This window comes from Xenia sp. Carnegie-2017, unplaced genomic scaffold (genome assembly GCF_021976095.1).
Source record: "Xenia sp. Carnegie-2017 unplaced genomic scaffold, XeniaSp_v1 HiC_scaffold_26, whole genome shotgun sequence".
Taxonomy (NCBI): Eukaryota; Metazoa; Cnidaria; class Anthozoa; order Malacalcyonacea; family Xeniidae; genus Xenia; species Xenia sp. Carnegie-2017.
Window position 1 is genome coordinate 116,084 of NW_025813489.1, and position 21,045 is coordinate 137,128.

The following is a 21,045-nucleotide window of genomic DNA, read 5'->3' on the forward strand; positions in this document are numbered from 1 at the left end:
TAGGAAAATAAACAGTTTTGATATTTTCTATACTCGCAATCGTGGTGGTCAAATCAGGGTGGGCGACAAAAATTTCATTTCATGAGCCCGCGTCTCTCCGCTGACTTTGACCACCAAAATCCGCCATGTTTTTGACCACGAGGCCCAGGCCCCTTTGCCCCTCCAGGTCTTATAGAGCTCAATGAGTGGGAAGTTTAGAGCTAATGTGTGTCTTGTTCAAAGTGGCGAGAAAAGACGTGAAATTTGCCGCGCGATTGTTCCCGCAGTAGAAAATGTATATATTTGGGACGCTAGACTTGGCGAAAAAGTATTAGAAGAGAATTGTTGAAACCTTTCATCAATGTTAGATTTTCCACTATTCAAAAATTGTTTTTATGATATTCTTATCTAAATGTCTAGGTGAATGTCTTACAAGGTAACAAGAGCGAAGTGACATGTCTCTGCCTCAGTCCTAACTCTGAACATCTTGCTGTTGGGTGAGTAAAACAACTTATCTAATTAAATAATATAACATTTCATTATGTCTGGTAAATGATGCCGAATATTTACTTCATTGTGGCTAATCAACACTTTCAACAGTAAAAGGTATGGTTGTAAGAAACACAAGGTCAGGCAGGGGAAGGGGCTCAACCCCCCTGCTTATAAAAGTAAGATCCTGGGCCTCCTAACTTATAAAAGCCAGATCTTCCCCTTCCCCTTGTATTCTGAAAGATTTTGATATCCAGGAAAAAAATGTCAGTCAACCTGTACAGTATGTAATGTTAACAAAAATGAAAATCATTGGTGTACATTCCCCACGAGTCACAAACTATTTAAATTTCTACATATTTGTTAGACTTGATAAATTATATCCCTTTGACAACAGGTAATAAAATTTGCCAATATAAAATAATTTTCATTGCTTTTAAAAACTGAACAGCTTTTGATCTTAATGCATATAATAAATTTGCAACTGCTTACAGGGAAAAGAGTGTAAAGCTTAACCTGCATGCATGCACCTCCACCTGCATGAATCCACCTCCACCTGCAGTTTATTTTTAAATTTTAGGTATGGTGATGGTGTCATCAGAATTTGGAATATAAATAATGGTACATCCTCAGTGACATTTAGGTACATTTCTTGTCATGGAAAATATTTTTCAATTTGGTCTATGCTCAACCATTTGTTTACCATCAGTACTTAATTTACTTCCAATTACAAAACTGTCCAAAACTCACTTCAAAAAATTCTTTGGTAAACAAACAGTTAATATAACTCAGCACGCTATTGTAATATATGTGCTACGCACAACAACCAAAAATTTTCCAACTTCAAGACCCACAAAGCCCGCAACAAGATATAAGAGGTATCCTGAGAGGGTTACAACTTGTACAGATGTTGCTGATGGCGCATTTTGCCCTATTTAGCTTTTTGTTGCCATTGCAACTTCTGTGTTCCAATCACAAAGCAGTTCAAAACTCAATTGAAAAAATTTGCCAGTAAACAAGTTACTACTTGAAGACATTTTTTATAAGCTCTCAACCAAAAGGAACATGGAAAGTTTTCAAATTTCAGTATATAAAATCAATAAGAGATAAATAAACCTTGAATGCCATGTAAATTTACACAGAAACTTCTGAAACTATAAGAATAGTCAATACAACCAGTGTTGTTCCTAAAAATATAGTATCGAGCAGTGATGTAGTCAATGTCGCACTAATGCATTACTGTGGAGTGAAGGGTAGACTTGTGTTTTCGTGTAAAATTATTAATTCTGGTGAATGGATGTGTATCAGCACTAATGTTTTCAAAGATGCAAAAGCAAACATCTTCATTAGGCATTTTCTATTCTTGCCATATCTTGAATGAAAGATTAAAAAATTATTTCATCTTTTGTTTCATTGAATTTCTTCTAGTGGTCACAAGACAGCAGTTACAGCTCTTAACTATGATTATACTGGTGTCAAATTGGTGTCTGGATCAAAGGTATTCTTTAATTGTGATTTTCGTGACACTTAAATCAATCGCCATAAATTGTGAATGGTAGTTTATAAAATGTAAACAGTTCATTTGTGTTGTTTTTTACCACTACTATAGGATACAGATGTGATTGTTTGGGATATAATTAATGACTCAGGAATGTTCAGGTACGATTATGATCATTTAATGTTATACGACAAGTTTTTTAAAACAAACATGTTTCAACATCTTATGATGCCATCTTCAGTATAATAAAGAGTATTATGTATGTGATGAATATAAATAAGAGTAATATGATACAGTGATACAATTTATACAATTATGAGTAGATTATATATAAATATTACAATGAAATATTGATTAGAATAAATGATAAGTGTATTTATATGAAGGTGGCATCATGAGATGTTGAATAAATGTGGGGAGTATGACTTACTAAATTAAAGTGGGGAGTATGAATTACAAACTGAGAGTGGGGAGTATGACTTACAATCTGAGAGTGGAGAGTATGACTTACTAAATAAAAGTCAGGTATGACTTTCTAACTACTTATGAACTGAGTGTAAGGGTATGACTTACTGACTTACAGTGGAATATTTAAACTGAGGTCTTGCCACCTACATACATGCTGTACGTATGCTGTAAAGCTTAGAAACTACGTATCATATGACAGAAATGTCAAAGTTAGTGAGTTCTTCATTATATAGCAATGTTGTTAAGAAAGAGATAAATGATGTGTATGTATGTATGACCACAATGTTCTTAAATTTGTTCTTTCTTCAGACTTAAAGGTCATAAAGGAATGGTGACTTGTTGTCGGTTTCTTCATTTTCAAAATGTTCTTATAACTAAGTAAATGTAGAAGATTTATTTTCATCTTCAATGGCTTTGCTAGTTTATATTTAATGGTTTTGTCTTTCCTAGTTCCAAAGACACTTTCGTGAAATTTTGGGATCTTGATTCACAGCATTGTTTTCTTACCTTGGTTGGTCATAAAACAGAGGTGAATGGAACTTATGAATTTGTTGTTATGATAGGATGTAGGAGTTGTCTACCTTTCACTCTCCGTAAAAGAATAAGGATGAATACTTGGCTAGAAACATGGATTTAGGAACAGTAATAAAGTCACTGTAATGTACATTTTTTTAAGGTTTGGGGCTTTGTCGTCGTCAAGAATGAAACAAGGTTAATTACTGGTTCTGCAGATAGTGAATTGAGAGTTTGGAAAATTGAGTACAAAGATGATAGAACAGAAAGACGCGAAGAAACGAGAAAACGAAAAACAGCAACGCAATCTAGCGAGGATGGTGTAGGGGAAATAGAGGTACATAAGAGGTGTTTGTTGGTCATTTCTCTGCGTTGTCTTGCATGATGCACGAGGGATAATAGTGGATGCTACTTAAATTCAGAAAACCAAAGGGAAAATAAACGTTTTTAAGATGTTTAGTTACAATGCGTAGTTACATTGAGGTAGTATTAGGATTGTTGGTGGATATTAGTGGGTGTTCGTTCTTTATAATTCTATAGCTTATTGTATTTCATTGTACTATTTAAACCCTAGACAATAGCTACGCACAGCTTTCTAAGAAATGGGTTTGGTATTAAATTATGGAAAACAAAATACGTATTTATGATCTTTCATTTAATCACGTGCCAACCTTCGTTGCAGTCCAAATCAAAAGTTTATTGCCGTGGCTTTGCTTGATTTTACAATGAAAATTTTCTTCACTGATACATTGAAGGTAAGTTGTTAAATATTTTTGTACGTAGTTGATGATATTGGATAGCATTTGTTGGTATTGGATAGCAGTTGATGATATTGGATAGCATTTGATGATATTGGATAGCAGTTGTTAGAATATTTTCATTTGTTGCTGTAGATCACTTTAAAGATGACTCCTTGTACGAAATTCTCCCATTTTTTTTCTATGAATCACGATAAAAATGCTCTTTGAGTTAGAACTATTTCCTTTTCCTACAAAAAATTCACTAAAAAAATTCACTCTTGTAAAAAGAAGGCGATATTTTTGACTTTAAGCTAGTTACGTAACATTGGATTAATGTATGCTTTCCATCAACGTTATAATTTGACTTACAGAAGTCTCAAAAATTTAACTGAATAAATATTTTCCTGTTCATTTATCCTAATTAACTTTTGTATTCATTATTTAAATGTGGTTACTTTTCCCGCGTCGTTATTTAGTTCTTCCTATCCCTCTATGGTCATAAATTACCTGTTGTTACCATGGATATATCAACGGTACGTTTTATTCATATGACGTGTGTTTCTAAGTATCCACGTTTCACTGTCGTATACAAACATGTATTGTGTTTACAAGAAGAATCCTTAGCTTACGTCATGGACGCATACATTTTGTATACGTCACATCCGTTTTAGCTGTCGCATAAATTATACTGTTTTTTTCAAGCTCACAGGAACGGCTTCCAACTCTGTTTTGATATCATGTTTTATAATACGTTTTTTATTTTTGGTTGAAAGAACTTTAACACATAAAATAGAAGAAAAATACGTATAAACAAAAGATACATTATCAAGCTGTAAATAGGTCATTTCGCTATAGCTTTTCGAATTAGATATTTTCGAAATAAAATTACAATGTGAATCAATTTTATATTATACATTAATAATTTATGCGACAGTTCAAAAGAATGTCAATTTTGCTGGATAAGCTTTTCTTCATTTTTGTTATAAACCCAAACGAGGAAGTTTGGGCTTGTGACGTAAACTAAGGAATTATAAAATGAGCGATGATTATGAGAATGTAATGAAAACTGATTTGAAACTTTGAAAAAGACGTACATAATGTCAACTACGTATGACCGTGTAAATTTTTACCAATCCTCTGTTGTGAAAGTGTAGAGCGTGTTGTGTTCCATCACTTGACCACTTTGCATTAGTGAACGCTTTTCAATGGCGTTGTTTTTTATTTTTGAAACTTTTCTCTGTCTTTGGATTCGTATTTTTGTCATCCTTGATTCATTTTTTACAGGATAACGTTCTCCTCGTTTCTGGTGGCGTTGACAAGAACATTAAGATTTGGGGTTTGGATTTTGGTGATTGTCGAAAATCAATATTCGCCCATGTTGACAGGTACGCACAATGTAATTTTAAATGACAGATAAGCAATTTTATGATGGTTATATATGATAGCCTGAAACAGTCGATTATATCCTTACTATACACTCGTCTCCTATGTACATCGTCATTATACCCTATTAAACCCTCTTACCCTGGTTACATCATTGTTTTGTCTTCACTTTACCTCGTACGTCTATAACATACTAGTAAACCACTTCCTAAAATGTTTTATACGTAGATTTCCTGCTATTTTCTTATATTTTAAACTTTACTCATGTTGAAATATTCGTGTTAAAATCCAACAAAACGTCCGTTAAACTTTTGACGTAGGAAGCGACTTTGCTAGTTTCTTATATTTTAAACTTTACTCATGTTGAAATATTCGTGTTAAAATCCAGCAAAACGTCCGTTGAACTTTTGACGTAGGTAGCGACTTTGCTTTTTCTTATATTTTAAACCTTACTCATGTTGAAATATTCGTTTTAAAATCCAGCAAAACGTCCGTTGAACTTTTGACGTAGGAAGCGACTTTGCTATTTTCTTATATTTTAAACTTTACTCATGTTGAAATATTCGTGTTAAAATCCAGCAAAACGTCCGTTGAACTTTTGACGTAGGTAGCGACTTTGCTTTTTCTTATATTTTAAACTTTACTCATGTTGAAATATTCGTTTTAAAATCCAGCAAAACGTCCGTTGAACTTTTGACGTAGGAAGCGACTTTGCTATTTTCTTATATTTTAAACTTTACTCTTGTTGAAATATTCGTGTTAAAATCCAGCAAAACGTCCTTTGAACTTTTGACGTAGGAAGCGACTTTGCTATTTTCTTATATTTTAAACTTTACTCTTGTTGAAATATTCGTTTTAAAATCCAGCAAAACGTCCGTTGAACTTTTAACGTAGGTAGCGACTTTGCCTTTTTCTTATAGTTTAAACTTTACTCATGTTGAAATATTCGTGTTAAAATCCAGCAAAACGTCCGTTGAACTTTTGACGTAGGAAGCGACTTTGCTTTTTCTTATATTTTAAACTTTACTCATGTTGAAATATTCGTGTTAAAATCCAGCAAAACGTCCGTTGAACTTTTGACGTAGGAAGCGACTTTGCTTTTCTTATATTTTAAACTTTACTCATGTTGAAATATTCGTGTTAAAATCCAGCAAAACGTCCGTTGAACTTTTGACGTAGGAAGCGACTTTGCTATTTTCTTATATTTTAAACTTTACTCATGTTGAAATATTCGTGTTAAAATCCAGCAAAACGTCCGTTGAACTTTTGACGTAGGTAGCGACTTTGCTTTTTCTTATATTTTAAACTTTACTCATGTGGAAATATTCGTTTTAAAATCCAGCAAAACGTCCGTTGAACTTTTGACGTAGGAAGCGACTTTGCTATTTTCTTATATTTTAAACTTTACTCATGTTGAAATATTCGTTTTAAAATACAGCAAAACGTCCGTTGAACTTTTAACGTAGGTAGCGACTTTGCCTTTTTCTTATAGTTTAAACTTTACTCATGTTGAAATATTCGTGTTAAAATCCAGCAAAACGTCCGTTGAACTTTTGACGTAGGAAGCGACTTTGCTTTTTCTTATATTTTAAACTTTACTCATGTTGAAATATTCGTTTTAAAATCCAGCAAAACGTCCGTTAAACTTTTGACGTATATAGGAAGCGACTTTGCTATTTTCTTATATTTTAAACTTTACTCATGTTGAAATATTCGTGTTAAAATCCAGCAAAACATCCGTTGAACTTTTGACGTAGGTAGCGAGTTTGCTTTTTCTTATATTTTAAACTTTACTCATGTTGAAATATTCGTTTTAAAATCCAGCAAAACGTCCGTTGAACTTTTGACGTAGGAAGCGACTTTGCTATTTTCTTATATTTTAAACTTTACTCTTGTTGAAATATTCGTTTTAAAATCCAGCAAAACGTCTGTTGAACTTTTGACGTAGGAAGCGACTTTGGTATTTTCTTATATTTTAAAATTTACTCATGTTGAAATATTCGTGTTAAAATCCAACAAAACGTCTGTTAAACTTTTGACGTAGGAAGCGACTTTGCTATTTTCTTATATTTTAAACTTTACTCATGTTGAAATATTCGTGTTAAAATCCAGCAAAACGTCCGTTGAACTTTTGACGTAGGAAGCGACTTTGCTATTTTCTTATATTTTAAACTTTACTCTTGTTGAAATATTCGTTTTAAAATCCAGCAAAACGTCTGTTGAACTTTTGACGTGGGAAGCGACTTTGCTATTTTCTTATATTTTAAACTTTACTCTTGTTGAAATATTCGTTTTAAAATCCAGCAAAACGTCTGTTGAACTTTTGACGTAGGAAGCGACTTTGCTATTTTCTTATATTTTAAACTTTACTCTTGTTGAAATATTCGTTTTAAAATCCAGCAAAACGTCTGTTGAACTTTTGACGTAGGAAGCGACTTTGCTATTTTCTTATATTTTAAACTTTACTCATGTTGAAATATTCGTTTTAAAATCCAGCAAAACGTCTGTTGAACTTTTGACGTAGGAAGCGACTTTGCTATTTTCTTATATTTTAAACTTTACTCATGTTGAAATATTCGTGTTAAAATCCAGCAAAACGTCCGTTGAACTTTTGACGTGGAAGCGACTTTGCTATTTTCTTATAGTTTAAACTTTACTCATGTTGAAATATTCGTGTTAAAATCCAGCAAAACGTCCGTTGAACTTTTGACGTAGGAAGCAACTTTGCTATTTTCTTATATTTTAAACTTTACTCATGTTGAAATATTCGTGTTAAAATCCAACAAAACGTCCGTTGAACTTTTGACGTAGGAAGCGACTTTGCTATTTTCTTATATTTTAAACTTTACTCATGTTGAAATATTCCTGTTAAAATCCAACAAAACGTCCGTTGAACTTTTGACGTAGGTAGCGACTTTGCCTTTTTCTTATAGTTTAAACTTTACTCATGTTGAAATATTCCTGTTAAAATCCAGCAAAACGTCCGTTGAACTTTTGACGTAGGTATGTGTGGTTCTGTGATCATTCACAATATTGTATTCTCATGTGATACATTGTGATGCATTGTGATGTAGTGTGATGTAGTGTGATGCATTGTGATACATTGTGATGCATTGTGATGTAGTGTGATGCATTGTGATACATTGTGATGCATTGTGATGCATTGTGATGTAGTGTGATGCATTGTGATACATTGTGATGCATTGTGATGTAGTGTGATACATTGAGATCAGTGTCTGGGATTTATTAATATGTACTGTGATGCATTGTGATAACAAACGATGAAGAACGCTGTAGTGTGACGTTACGTAATGCATCACAAACTTTTATACTGTTTAGCCAAAAAATATATCGTGCATGGTATAGTTTTGACGCTGAAGATGACTACTGCTAAAGTTTTCGAAACGTCAGTCAACATCAATACCAACAGTCCTCAGGACTCTACTAACCTGGACGATCTTCATCTACAAACATGTTGCGAAAGTCCAGGATTCAAACCATTTACTTTATTACTATCAAGTACTGTCACTGTACCATATGCTATGTCAGATTTTATCTGCTAACTGAGACTAGTAAACATTTGTTTTCAATAGATATTTTTTATTAAAATGTTCTCAGTGTCAGGAATTGTGAATTATTTTATTGTTTTCTTCTGAGAAGTGAAATAATTTTGCAGGCATGTTATATACTGTTCTACTAAGTGTACTCAGTACTGTGTTTACAGTTTAATCAAATGAAATTATAGTGTTGTTGAGGAAAAAATCTAGAATTGATTTTTTGTAGGTAATTTTTCGATGGGTATGACTTGAAATATTAAAACAAAAGCCATCATCTTTGAATTTACAGAGCAAAAAATGTTGTCTAAGTTTTTTCTATTTTTCATCTATTTTAGATGGAATGCTCAAACAAAGGTGGAAAAACTTTAAAATGATAACTCAGTGTGGTAAGAGTCAAAAACTTTTGGTTAACCGTTTTTTCTTGTTTTTGTGTAGATACGAAGATGACGAAGCTGTCAAACTAATGGAAAAAGATATTCGACCTAGAGCAAGTGCTCTACTGTCATGGGATCAAGTAAACACTAAAATCTTTCCAACTACCATTTTTGATAATCTTTATGCACGTTTATAGATGATGTACGTAAGGCGTCTTTTTTAGATTACGGTTGGAAAGATTGTAATGGCAAACTATAACACCGACAATCCAAAGGAAAGGGGTTTTCTGCTATGATGTAAAAGTCATGAGAAAAGTGAGTTTTTTACTACTTGTTGTTATTCATCGTGATCGTTCAGTCAATTCGTTTTTACTCTACGTGCATAACTGTCGTAGGACTTTAATAGCGTATTGCACAGTTCTGTTTTTGTTATTGTTGTTGTTTCTGCTCGCATCATTTTGTTTAGAAAGATAAATACAACAGGATGTATCAGAAAGAAAGTAGAAACTTTTAAAAATTTGATTTATAGTATAAATCCTACTAAACAACTCAAATGTTAGTACCAGGTAGCATGTGTACATTAGCATCCTTACCTTAATCTAACACTAAAAAACCAACAGAACTTATCACCTGAAACAACGGGGAGTAATATGCCTTTGAATGGCTTCTACAAGCAGTCATGAGTTAAAAAATGGAGCGCACAAAGCATGGCATTAAAAACATTTGAAATGAAGATGAAGCGCTTTAAATAACGATATTTCTTATATTCAACTCACTTTGTGGCAACCATTTTGCTTGCAGGTGCAAAATTTTCATCTTCACGATCCTTTCGTATAAATTCATATTATCTATTAAGATTATTGAAGAAAAAAACCCAATTTTTAGGTCTTTGTTAGTCTGACCTGACGTACAAATATTATTCAGGTTTTCGATTCGCCATAATTACAATCTTGTAGGACTTGTAGGACCATACATGATCATGGCAGGATCATCCAATTCAATTCACTTCCAAAAGAAATCAATAGGTCACAACGGAATATACGAATATGCACCCCCCCCATATAACGTTTTAGTTACGCCTCTGTCTACAACATTGCCCAAACCAGATCTTCAACGCAAAGAAAGGTCTTAATTACTTTGCACCACTTTACTGAAGTGAAACGTTTAAGAGTGAATGTGGTACTTTGTCCATTCACCATTTGTTTATTTATCGCTCAAACGTGTCTCAAGAACTGAAACCATGCAAAAAAATCACAAAGCTTATATACTCCACATTTGAAAATTACGACGAACATGACTTATGACGCTGTTCACATGAACCCGCTAACCGGGAAATAGCGAGGCGTGAAATGATTTTGAGTAATTGAAAGGAGTAAAAACTTCAAGCGTAAAACATACATCCTTTCTTAAGCGTCATAAGTCATTTTAGTCGTAATTTTCAAACCAGCCTAAATTGTTTGTTTTCATATGAAAGGTTTTGTGAATTTGAAAAGTCAGAGCGTAGAGAAATTGCTCAAATAAGTTTTCTGTTGTGAAGTTTTTAATCGTGTCCATTTGCCAAAATGATTTAACGCTTCGTTGAATCCCGGCTACCGTGCTCAAATGAACAGCTCCTTAGAAGGAGATTAATTATTTTGTTACGTTATTGTGTTTTAGAGCGAGTCGACAACTCGTGGAAGTAAGAAACTTCACGCCAAGATAATAATGAAGTAAGCGGTTATACTTTTAATATTTGGGGATGCAAGTGACATCAAGTTTGTGAATAGTATTTTGTTGTTCCTCTCGTCAAAGCGAAAACAAAAACGAAACAATATCGGAAGAATGCGAGTTGTTGTTCATTGATGAAATATTTGAAATACCCAACTTAAATGGTTAGTCAAAATATTACTATTCTTACTAAATATCCCGTGATGCTCTATAAGCGTATGCTTGTCGTGTGTATAAATTTTTTTGCTTCGTCAGCAATGGCTAACACAAGGAGTTTGTCATGTTGAACGAAGTAGAACTGAAAGAAAGAACTAGCTTTGCTTGATGATTTCTGTTTATTAAAATGTTCTACACCTTATCATCCCGCTGGATGGGACAATTATTTGTATTGGTTCTACAGGATTGAGTACGCATGTGTATGTATAATCAATACAAAAATGGTCCCATCGTTGATATTTCGTATATTTTGACAACTGCGGCAAGACAATCAGTACAAACAGATTTCACGACTCTTTTCAGCGAGATGAGAAGGCGTAAAATCTCAACATGCGGAAATCAGCAACCGAGCCTGATTACTTCTTTATCCTTTATTTCATTCACTTTCACGGTCCTTGTGTTACCCATGTTGTCATTACAAAGTGAATAAATTTTGTGTGACGCAGTTAATTCATGCAAAACCTCGCACAGATGTGAATCATGACGTAAGCGAGGGCGAGATTTTCTTCAATATTCCTTACGTAATATCGTCTATAACATAGGCTAAGTCACCTTAGGGTTATCTAAATGTTTTTTCATTGACTTTCGTGCGTGTCTTTGTATCTGTTTGATATTTATACTATAATTTTTAGATATATATGTGTCCGTGAAAGATGAAATATTTTGCATTCTCTCTGTGTATCCAACTACCTTTTAAAAAATGGTGAATATGTAAACAATAATAAACGCAGTCATTAAAAATAGTATTGAGCTATTTGAGACGGATTCACAGATCAGTCTGTTAAAAGAGTGTTTCACTGTGTTCGACGTAGTGCGATTTGATTAAACGTTTTATCATTAAATTTTAAGTTGACTAAGCTTATTGAGGGTGATGTTTTTAGTGAACACCTTAATAGTGTTTTTCAATTTCTTAACTTAATACTGGCATTATTTATTCATTAAATTTCATCTTAATCGTCTTAATATATTACAATTTTTATTTCATTTCTTTTTAGAAGGAGAGCAATGCTCTCAAGATGAGCCCAGTGTGATCAAACGTATGTTTTACAGTGTACGTATGTAATACGATCAGTAATGTTACAATTAGTCTTACCTTCATTCAGGAAAAAGAATCACGAGATCGAGTGTAAACTCCAAAAGCCAGAAAAGGTTGATGTAGAAGCTAAACACGAGTCGAGTATTGACGTTGCGACGGATAATGGACAGCAACCCGATTTCGGGTAAATAAAGTGTAAAAAAAGCGAGAAAGATTATTTTATTGTAGCCACTCAAACATCAAAAAAGTCGCGTGAAATGAATTCTGAAAACTTTAAACAACAAAAATGGAATGAAAATGAAAATTCGTTACAAGGAAAGCCGTTTCTCTATCAGGGGAAAAAATCTGCTTTCCGACCAACGGAATCGTTTTTGAAGGCGGGATCAAAACTAGCCGGGCCGCTTCCCAGTCGAATGAAAACAATCAATAAAATTATCGGGTTGGAGCCTCGGGTAGACCGCAATAGATCAGATGGGATACAGGCTATCACAAAGGACAGATCAGATTTGCGATCCAGCAACCCCGTTTCTAGACCAGCACGAGGGTTTGGTTCACAAGAAAAGAGAGGTCCGAATTATCCAAAGCACGTCCCAAATAACTGCACACCACAGTAATTCGGTTTGATGAAGAAGATAAGTGCGTAGAAATTTAGAGTATGTGTTATGTTGAGCATTCTGTAGCATTTTTAGTAACGCTCCATTTTTATATTTTACATATTTTTGTTACAATTATCACTACGGTGCAATTATCTACTTTGCCTCTACAAATTATGGGCGTGGTGAACTACGTTGAACAACAGGCAAAAACACAATAGATCATTTATATAATTTATGTACATATTATAGATGGATTTACGTAATATACAGTCGTGCTTAACTTCGTCACTCTGAAATAACTTCAAAAAACATTGACGACTCTACTGCGTTATAAAAACACTGGCGGTGTCACAGTGATATGGGTATCCCCGTGTTTTGGGTATCCCCGTACTTAAATCACTAGTGTTTTGGGCATCCCGGCAAAAATGGCTGCCGTATTTTAGGTATCCCCATCCGACCACTCAGGGTTCACAAATCACTAGTGATATGGGTTTCCCTATACTTGTTCCCATTCCTACGCTTGTTTCAGGGGTTTCCCTACTGTGGATTAAAGGATTTCCCCTGACTTAGCGGGAACAACACAATTTTGCGCGAAACAAAACCAAATTTCAGTATTTCAAAAATTCGTGATGGATCCAATAAAACATAAAAATCTACTTCAGTATGTTAAACATTCCGTGTATCCCGAGTGTTTTACCAAGCAAGACAAACTTGTTTTGCGCAAATTTTCAAAAAAATTTGAATACGATAAAAAATTAGACTCGTTTTTGTACTTGGAGAAGACAAAAGAAGGCACAGTTAAACGCTTAGTTATATGTGAAGATCAAAAGTCAAGGGTTTTCGAAGAATGCCATTCGGCAACTTACGCAGACCACAGTGGAAGAGACAATAACTTCAAGAAGGTACGAGATAGATATTATTGGCCAGATTGTTACAAAAACACAGTTGAAATGGTAAACTATAAATCTATTACAAAATAACCAAATTGAAGAATGTTATAAATGTAATGAAAATATATTAACAAGTGCAACAGTAATAACATGAAAATTTTAAAATGACAATCATATTTTACAAATCTTTGATGTTTTCCTAGATAAAACAATATGATAGATGTCAGCGTAATGCAGCAGAAAAAAGTACGTGTGATGTTCTTCACTCAGTCAAAGTGGTTCCTCGAGTATGGTACCTGATTGGTATTGATCTCATTGATGCACATACAAAATCAAAAAAGGGAAACAAATTCCTATTGACACAAACAGACTATTTCACAAAATATGTCGAGGCAATTCCAATTCCAGATAAAACAGCTACCAGTGTGGTCAAAGGTCTCTATTCCACTTTCTGCAGACATGGTTCTCCTGCCCACATTATTACAGACCAAGGACGAGAGTTTGTGAACCAGGTAATGAAATACAATAGTTATTAGCTAATATATTTTCAATAATTGACTAGCACTCTTATTTCTTTCATGGATCTGTCTGGTGAGTATGATTAACACTCTAAAAGGGCCATAAACGGCTTACATTTAGGACTTATTTCCTGAAAAATCAACAGTAAATTTGATTTACCAAAATTCTGTTACTTCTTACAATAACAAACTCTTTTTAATTATTGAGAATGACATTGGTTAGCTTGTTTACTTAAAAATATATGTTTTAGGTGAATGAGGAATTATTCACAGTTTTTAAAATCCATCATCACATTACTTCAGCATACCACCCTCAATCAAATGGCCAAGATGAAAGAACTAATGAGACGATTAAAAAGTATTTTTAAATTAACATGTATACTTAACTTGTATTCTTATAGACCAATTTCCTCTGTCATTTTTTCTATTAAGAACTCTCAAGAAAGTTATGGATAGTAAAGCCGACATATGGGATGAATATATAGAAGGAGCACTCTTTGCAATTAATACAAATCAGTCTGCTACCACTAAATACAGTCCATTCTATTTAATGTTTGGAAGAAATCCAAGATTTCCCTTTGAAGCTGAGAAATGTGAGACAGACCTCACTGTTAAAAATTAGTAACACACAGTTAAAAAGCAAATTGCTAGTCTGCTATACCTTCAGTCAGAAAATGTAATCGAAATCTCAATTGCGCCAATCACCCAACAGACAAATGGATATGACTGTGGTATATTTGCCATTGCTTTTGCTACATCATTGTGTTATGGACAGGATCCCAGCAAGATAACTTTCAAAAGGAGGAATATCCGAAGTCACATGTGGAATTGTTTTACTAAAGGCAAAATGCATATGTCTCAATCTGTACCAAGAATGTCAAGCCCTGAACAAACATCACACAAGGTTCTTATACCAATTTACTGTAGATGTCACCTTCCAAATGTCAGGGAGGAAGATGACATGGTTGAATGTGTCAGTTGTCAGAGCTGGTTTCATAAACACTGCCTTGATGTCCCAGAACTATTTTTTAAAAAAGCAGAAATAAAATGGAAATGTAATCCACATTGTGGTCAAAAGAAGTAAAAACAGGTTAAGTGTGTGTTATGTGACTGATAATGAAAGTAATTCTTCTTCTGAATTATTAGTACTTTTAACTATATTGCAATTTGTTTTAACATTTGTTATGTTGTATTCTTCGAGGGGTAAAAAAGTCTGATTATATCACAAGAAAAGATATTGTTACAAATGTGCGTAATTGTTGACAGTTTTTGAGGGTGTAGATAAAAAGCGGGCGCGGACGGCGGACGCAGATGTAAGACGAACGTCTGTTTGTTGTGGGCGGGAATTGCAAATGATTTATTGTAGGAGTTTGACAGTAATTTAAACGAGCTTTAACTTTCAGGATATATTTTTTGACCTCATTATTTAAAGCAATTAAACATGCATATTTCAATTTCAGTCAGTCATATAGAGTGTAACGCAATGAAACCTCATTGTATTTTTTTCGTGTTTTGTCAATGGCATTTCACTCATGTTTGCCCTACGTGGGTGAGCCTTGCTTTTCCAATTTTAAGACGAACGTCTGTTTGTTGTGGGCGGGAATTGCAAATGATTTATTGTAGGAGTTTGACAGTAATTTAAACGAGCTTTAACTTTCAGGATATATTTTTTGGATATATTTTTCATAACGCTTTTTGAATGCGTTTGGCTAATATTCATCAAAAGTTGTCACATAGCTACAGCAAACATGACTGTAACTGACGCACTGACTAACTTGCAACTGCTTCTAACCTCAGCTTTCAAAAGGAAGTTAAAGTTGAAAACTGTAATATACGTACTGCTTGCCAAATGACAAGTTGACGGAAATCATTATAGTGCAGTAAATATGAACAGGCTCACCCACGTAAGGCCAACATGAGTGAAATGCCATTGACAAAACACGAAAAAAATACAATGAGGTTTCATTGCGTTACACTCTATATGACTGACTGAAATTGAAACATGCATGTTTAATTGCTTTAAATAATGAGGTCAAAAAATATATCCTGAAAGTTAAAGCTCGTTTAAATTACTGTCAAACTCCTACAATAAATCATTTGCAATTCCCGCCCACAACAAACAGACGTTCGTCTTACATCTGCGTCCGCCGTCCGCGTCCGTCGTCTGGGTCCGCCGTCTGCGTCCGCCGTCCGCGTCCGTCGTCCGCGCCCGCTTTTTATCTACACCCCAGTTTTTGACACTACCCAGTTTTTAATAAATCATTTTATGTTTGAATGAACTCAAGACAATCTAAAACTGTTAAATTACAAGTCTATTCAAAAGTATACGTTCAATGTACTTCGCAATACAGAATGAAAAAAAATGGAAATCACAACAACAAATTTATATGTCAACGGTATCTATGAAGCATTTCATACGTAATTCAAACAAGATGCCATGAAATACCAATAAAGACATAATATTTTAGCTAGCAATAGCTGCTCATCTCACCTTATAATGTCTGGTCATTACTTCCATACATGTCCTTTTTAGAAATACCAATTTTCGTTTCAAGCTACATGGTCTTAATTTATTTCGGCCATATGCCATGGTCTTAGTGTTTTGGGTATCCTCACGGGGGATGCCCAAAACACTAGTGATTTAAGTACGGGGATACCCAAAACACGGGGATACCCATATCACTGTGACAGCGGCATCTTATTTTATAGAAATCCTTCGCGGAAATCATTTAATTTTTGACGTGGCCTTAATTGTTTCTCTTGCAAATACGCAAAAGTTGTATGGATTCAAAAAAAGTTTGTAATGCCTAAAAGTAAATATTCGGTTGATCTCTTTTCCTAAGCCACCCATCGGAAATCTTGTTTTATCGAATGAGTTTAGGGTAACGCTTTTCGCGCCCTGTTGGCCATTTAAGGCAACCGAAAATGGCGGATCTCCAATCATAGAGCAGCACAGGGTAAATAACACGTGAATATAGAAGCAAAAGTATTTAGGTCAATATGACTACCAGTCAGGGGCATAATGAGAACGTTAATTCGTACATTCTTTTCTTTTGCGCCTGACAGAATTTTTTTGAAAGTGAATGCATGATAAATACCGAAACCGAATACATGTTTTGAATTGTTAAATTTGTTAAACTCTTTCTATAAAATTATTATAGTGCCTTACGTAAAATATATAATACCATGAGGATAATTCTGTTGGTTGAAAAATTCTTAAGAAAATGAAGCCAGACTTCCATAAAAAAACCCAACAATCACAAACTGAGTAAAATTTGGTGCGCGTCTGAACGCGATCAGAATTTATGTAATGAATAGAAAACATTGCATGCAAGCGCACTTTATGTTGCAGATAACCTTAAACCACCGTAAAGTGTTCCTTTTTCTACATATATCACGAGTGATTCGAAGAATAATCAAGACATTTTCATTTCGTCGTTTCACTATGAAATGTATAAGTGGATAATTCACACATACCACTAATGTTGGCTTGTTTTTGGAGTATGTCTGTATGATGTTGTTCAGTTTGTAATTTAATGAAAGATCAAATCGAAAGTTGGTGATGTTGTTGTTCCACGGATAGCCTATTACAACTTTGCGTAGTTTTACTGGCCGATAGCTCTCGTCCTTACTAGAAATGAATGAGATGTTTGATGATTAGTTCACTAATTATTTTCATTATTTTATAACGCGAGTCGGTTTTTTTTTTCACAAGAAAAGCTCAGAAATAGAAACTTAATTGGTAGCTACATTGTTTTGAAAGGTAGCTACATTGCTACCTTTAGTCCACTTTAGTCCACATTGCTACCTTAGCTTTAGTTCCCTTAGATATACAGCGAGTTATGAACTTCATAACTCGTGTGATGTTAAAACAAGCTATAAGCTATCCTATATATTCCAAGTGCTTATCAAAAGGAATCTTGTTTCAAAACGTTAGAGTTTGTATGTATGGATGAAATTTTTTGGAGCTTCTTTGTCGATAGTACTTTGAAATTTGATGTTCAATTCTTATATTGCGCATATAAAATAGGCAAACTGTGCTAAATATAGGATGAAGCACTCTTCTCTAGCGTGTTTATCAACCTGTAATTAAAGTAAGAGCCGTACATTTTTCTAGTTGAGTGTTTGGATGAAATTAATAAATCTTCGAATTACAATTTTTATCTAATACTCTTATGAAGTTGCAATACCTGTATGTTGCTGCCGGATCATCGTCTGTTCCAAGCCATTTTCCTATCTGAAAGGAATAACATACTGTAGTCAACATAATGTCTTTAGTCAAGCTCTCAACCCAGATAAGAAACTAAAACGCTAATTGGGGAGGGGTGTGTATTTATATAATTAGTTATGCCCTGCTGATTGCTTTAGAAAGCTAATTTTCTTTCAATTACTTTCAATATATCAATATACACTCCTTTAATTAACGTTATAATTTCGCCCCTGCTCAAACCACGGTGTTACTCACGTCATTAGCATTAGGTATGGTGGCTGATACGGCCAGGAATCTTATATTTGTTCCTTTTCGATGACAGATTCGACTTTCTGTAGTCTTGACCGTTTTCATTCTGCTTATTACTGCTTCCATTGTTGGTCCACGTGACTCGTCGTTCAGTAAATGCACCTGGTTATTTTTTTATATAAAAAAGATTGCACGTTATTTGTTTGATGTACATGTACTGGGACACCATGTTTAGTAGCTACCATTATTATAAAGTTAGTCACAGCTAGATACCTCGTCAACGAGAAATAATCGTACAGCTTGCACCAGAGCTTTGTTATCTTTCCATTTCCTTGTCATACTGTCCCATTTTTCCTGGAAAAAAATTTCATCATACTCAGGTCTAGTTGTGGTGGGTCAAGATTATATGTTTCAGTACTACTTAAATGAGTTATTTTACTAAAAGCATTCGTTTGAAAGCTGACCGGCGTCGTCATGACAATAGGGAGTTTTAGCAAGAGTACGACTACGAGAACGAGTACGAAATTTGACCGTGTAAGAGAATCGCACGAGGAAGTTTGTTGTCGTTGTCGCTTCGTCAAAATTTAGTTTTAGCTATAAACAACAGAACGAGCCTTTTTATTGTGAAAAACACCGACGTTTGCGAAGCAGCTACGGCTCTATTTGTCAATAATGATATCAATGACTCGGTAATACTGGTTTTGCGAGAATATAGGACTATTTATAAAAAGGCTCGTACTGTTGTTTACAACTAAAGCAAAATTTTGACGAAGCGACAACGACAACAACCTTCCTCGTGCCATTCCCTTACACGGTCAAATTTCGTATTCGTTCTCGTAGTCACAGAATAGATACACCTAACCCAGTGAACTCCATATATATATATCTGGAATGATAACTAAAATACATTTTATAGATATAAAATTGAAGCCAAAGTCCTAGTCTCTCGCGCGGTTTGTACGTCAGTTCCAGTCCTTCAAAGTCGAATATTCACCCGGTTTGTACGTCAGTTTCATTCCCCTGAGTGCCAAACATACACGGCCAATATAAATTTGAATACAAACTGCAAAAGCATAAACATATAAACAACATCACGACAAACAACACACTAGGCCAACTCTTCGCAAAAGGTTATTTTTTACAGCTAAAACTTTACTACAGTGAGTTCGTTGTAACTTACAACTTGTAACGAGGAAAAGGCAACTGAAATTACACTTTATGCTAAAAAGGCAATACAATAAGAAAATATGACGAGAAAATATTCAAGCATAAATTTTTCTTTCGTCGGAAGGTAAATTTTCAAACGGTGTCAGACAGTGTTTGTCTTTTTGTCGTTTCAATGGATTTAAAGATCTGTTTTTCCGAAGAAAAAGAAACTTGAATATCCAGGTTCATAAAAATGTTGAGTCTATAACTGCATTTTACTTTTTACAGAGCGATTGTATCTTTCATCGATTTTGATAGTGCTTAAAATACTAAATGGTTGTCATCTCGATATCAGTAATTGAATATCCTTAAAGACTTTGATATGCGGTTTGTACGTCAGTTTCATTCCCCTGAGTGCCAAACATACACGGCCAATGTTTGACATGTTTGATATGCTTGATAGAAATCGCAGTAGCAGCAGATTGTTCACATTTTCAGCTTTGATTTACTTTCGGGTTCTTTCCAAAATTCGTTATTACGTTTGATCAAGATCTGAATTCTACCATTATTAAGGGACAATGATTTAAAAAAATTAAAATAAATACGCGAGAGACTAGAGCCTGACGTGATGATGATGATGTTTTGGTTTGGTTATCATTCCAGTTATTCAAATGTCGAGTTCACTGACCTAACCTTACGATGCGACAACAGTGAACTCGACATTTGAATAACTGGAATGATAACCGAAGCCAAAAATTGAAGCCAAAAAAATATTTGTCGTCATCATTCGTCATTACACGTCAGGCTCTCTAGTCTCGCGTTCATTTTATTTTTTAAATCATTTGTCCCTTGGTAATGGTAGAGTTCGATCTTGATCAGAGCGTTAAAATAACGAAATTTTTGGAATGAAAAGGTTCACGAAAGTGAATCAAAGTGATAAATCGAGAAGCGTGAGGTGAACTGGTCGATCTGCTCTTACGCTGCGGTTTTCCTTTAAAACATATCAAAGTCTTTACGGTAAATGGTTTGAACTCGAGAAATCGTTAGAGTTTGTAAATGAGATGTAGTTGGTATAGTCCTGAGAAGGACTGTTTTTGTTGGACAAGAGAGAAGGACAATCTTAGCGATGACTACTTAGAGTCATTTTTTGACTCTGAAGATGAATGCCGCTAAGATTGTCGAAACGTCAGTCAACAACAACAAAAACAGTCCTTCTCAGGACTATACCAACCTGGACGATCTACATTTACAAACATGCAAAGTCTTTAAGGATATTCAATTATTGATACCGAGATGACAACCATTTAGTATTTCAAGCACTATCAAAATCGATGAAAATACAATCGCTCTGTAAAAGTAAAATGCGAGTTATAGACTCAATAGTTTTATGAAACTGGATATTCAAGTTTCTTTTTTCTTCGGAAAAACAGATCTTTAAATCCACTGAAATGACAAAAAAAGACAAACACTGTCTGA

The 21,045-nt window shown here is 34.3% G+C and overlaps 2 protein-coding genes across 2 annotated transcripts; one reads left to right on the top strand and one right to left on the bottom strand.

Moving 5' to 3' along the window:
- The first annotated feature begins 181 nt into the window (after nucleotides 1–181).
- LOC124453900 (WD repeat-containing protein 3-like) lies at nucleotides 182–8,500 on the top strand. The gene is made up of 12 exons (XM_047004729.1): nucleotides 182–307; nucleotides 400–476; nucleotides 1,049–1,111; nucleotides 1,897–1,966; nucleotides 2,078–2,127; nucleotides 2,744–2,812; nucleotides 2,885–2,963; nucleotides 3,111–3,284; nucleotides 3,630–3,702; nucleotides 4,164–4,220; nucleotides 4,972–5,072; nucleotides 8,410–8,500. The coding sequence occupies exons 1-9, from the start codon at nucleotides 182–184 to the stop codon at nucleotides 3,663–3,665; spliced, it is 744 nt and encodes a 247-aa protein (XP_046860685.1). The 3' UTR covers nucleotides 3,666–3,702; nucleotides 4,164–4,220; nucleotides 4,972–5,072; nucleotides 8,410–8,500.
- An 8,822-nt stretch (nucleotides 8,501–17,322) lies between these two features.
- On the bottom strand, nucleotides 17,323–18,914 carry LOC124453901 (probable ATP-dependent DNA helicase HFM1; the record flags this gene model as incomplete). Its single annotated transcript, XM_047004730.1, has 6 exons — nucleotides 17,323–17,349; nucleotides 17,442–17,595; nucleotides 18,155–18,201; nucleotides 18,430–18,585; nucleotides 18,697–18,777; nucleotides 18,888–18,914. Coding segments are annotated over 6 exons (492 nt in total), but the record flags the coding sequence as incomplete, so codon positions are not given.
- Nucleotides 18,915–21,045: the final 2,131 nt, after the last annotated feature.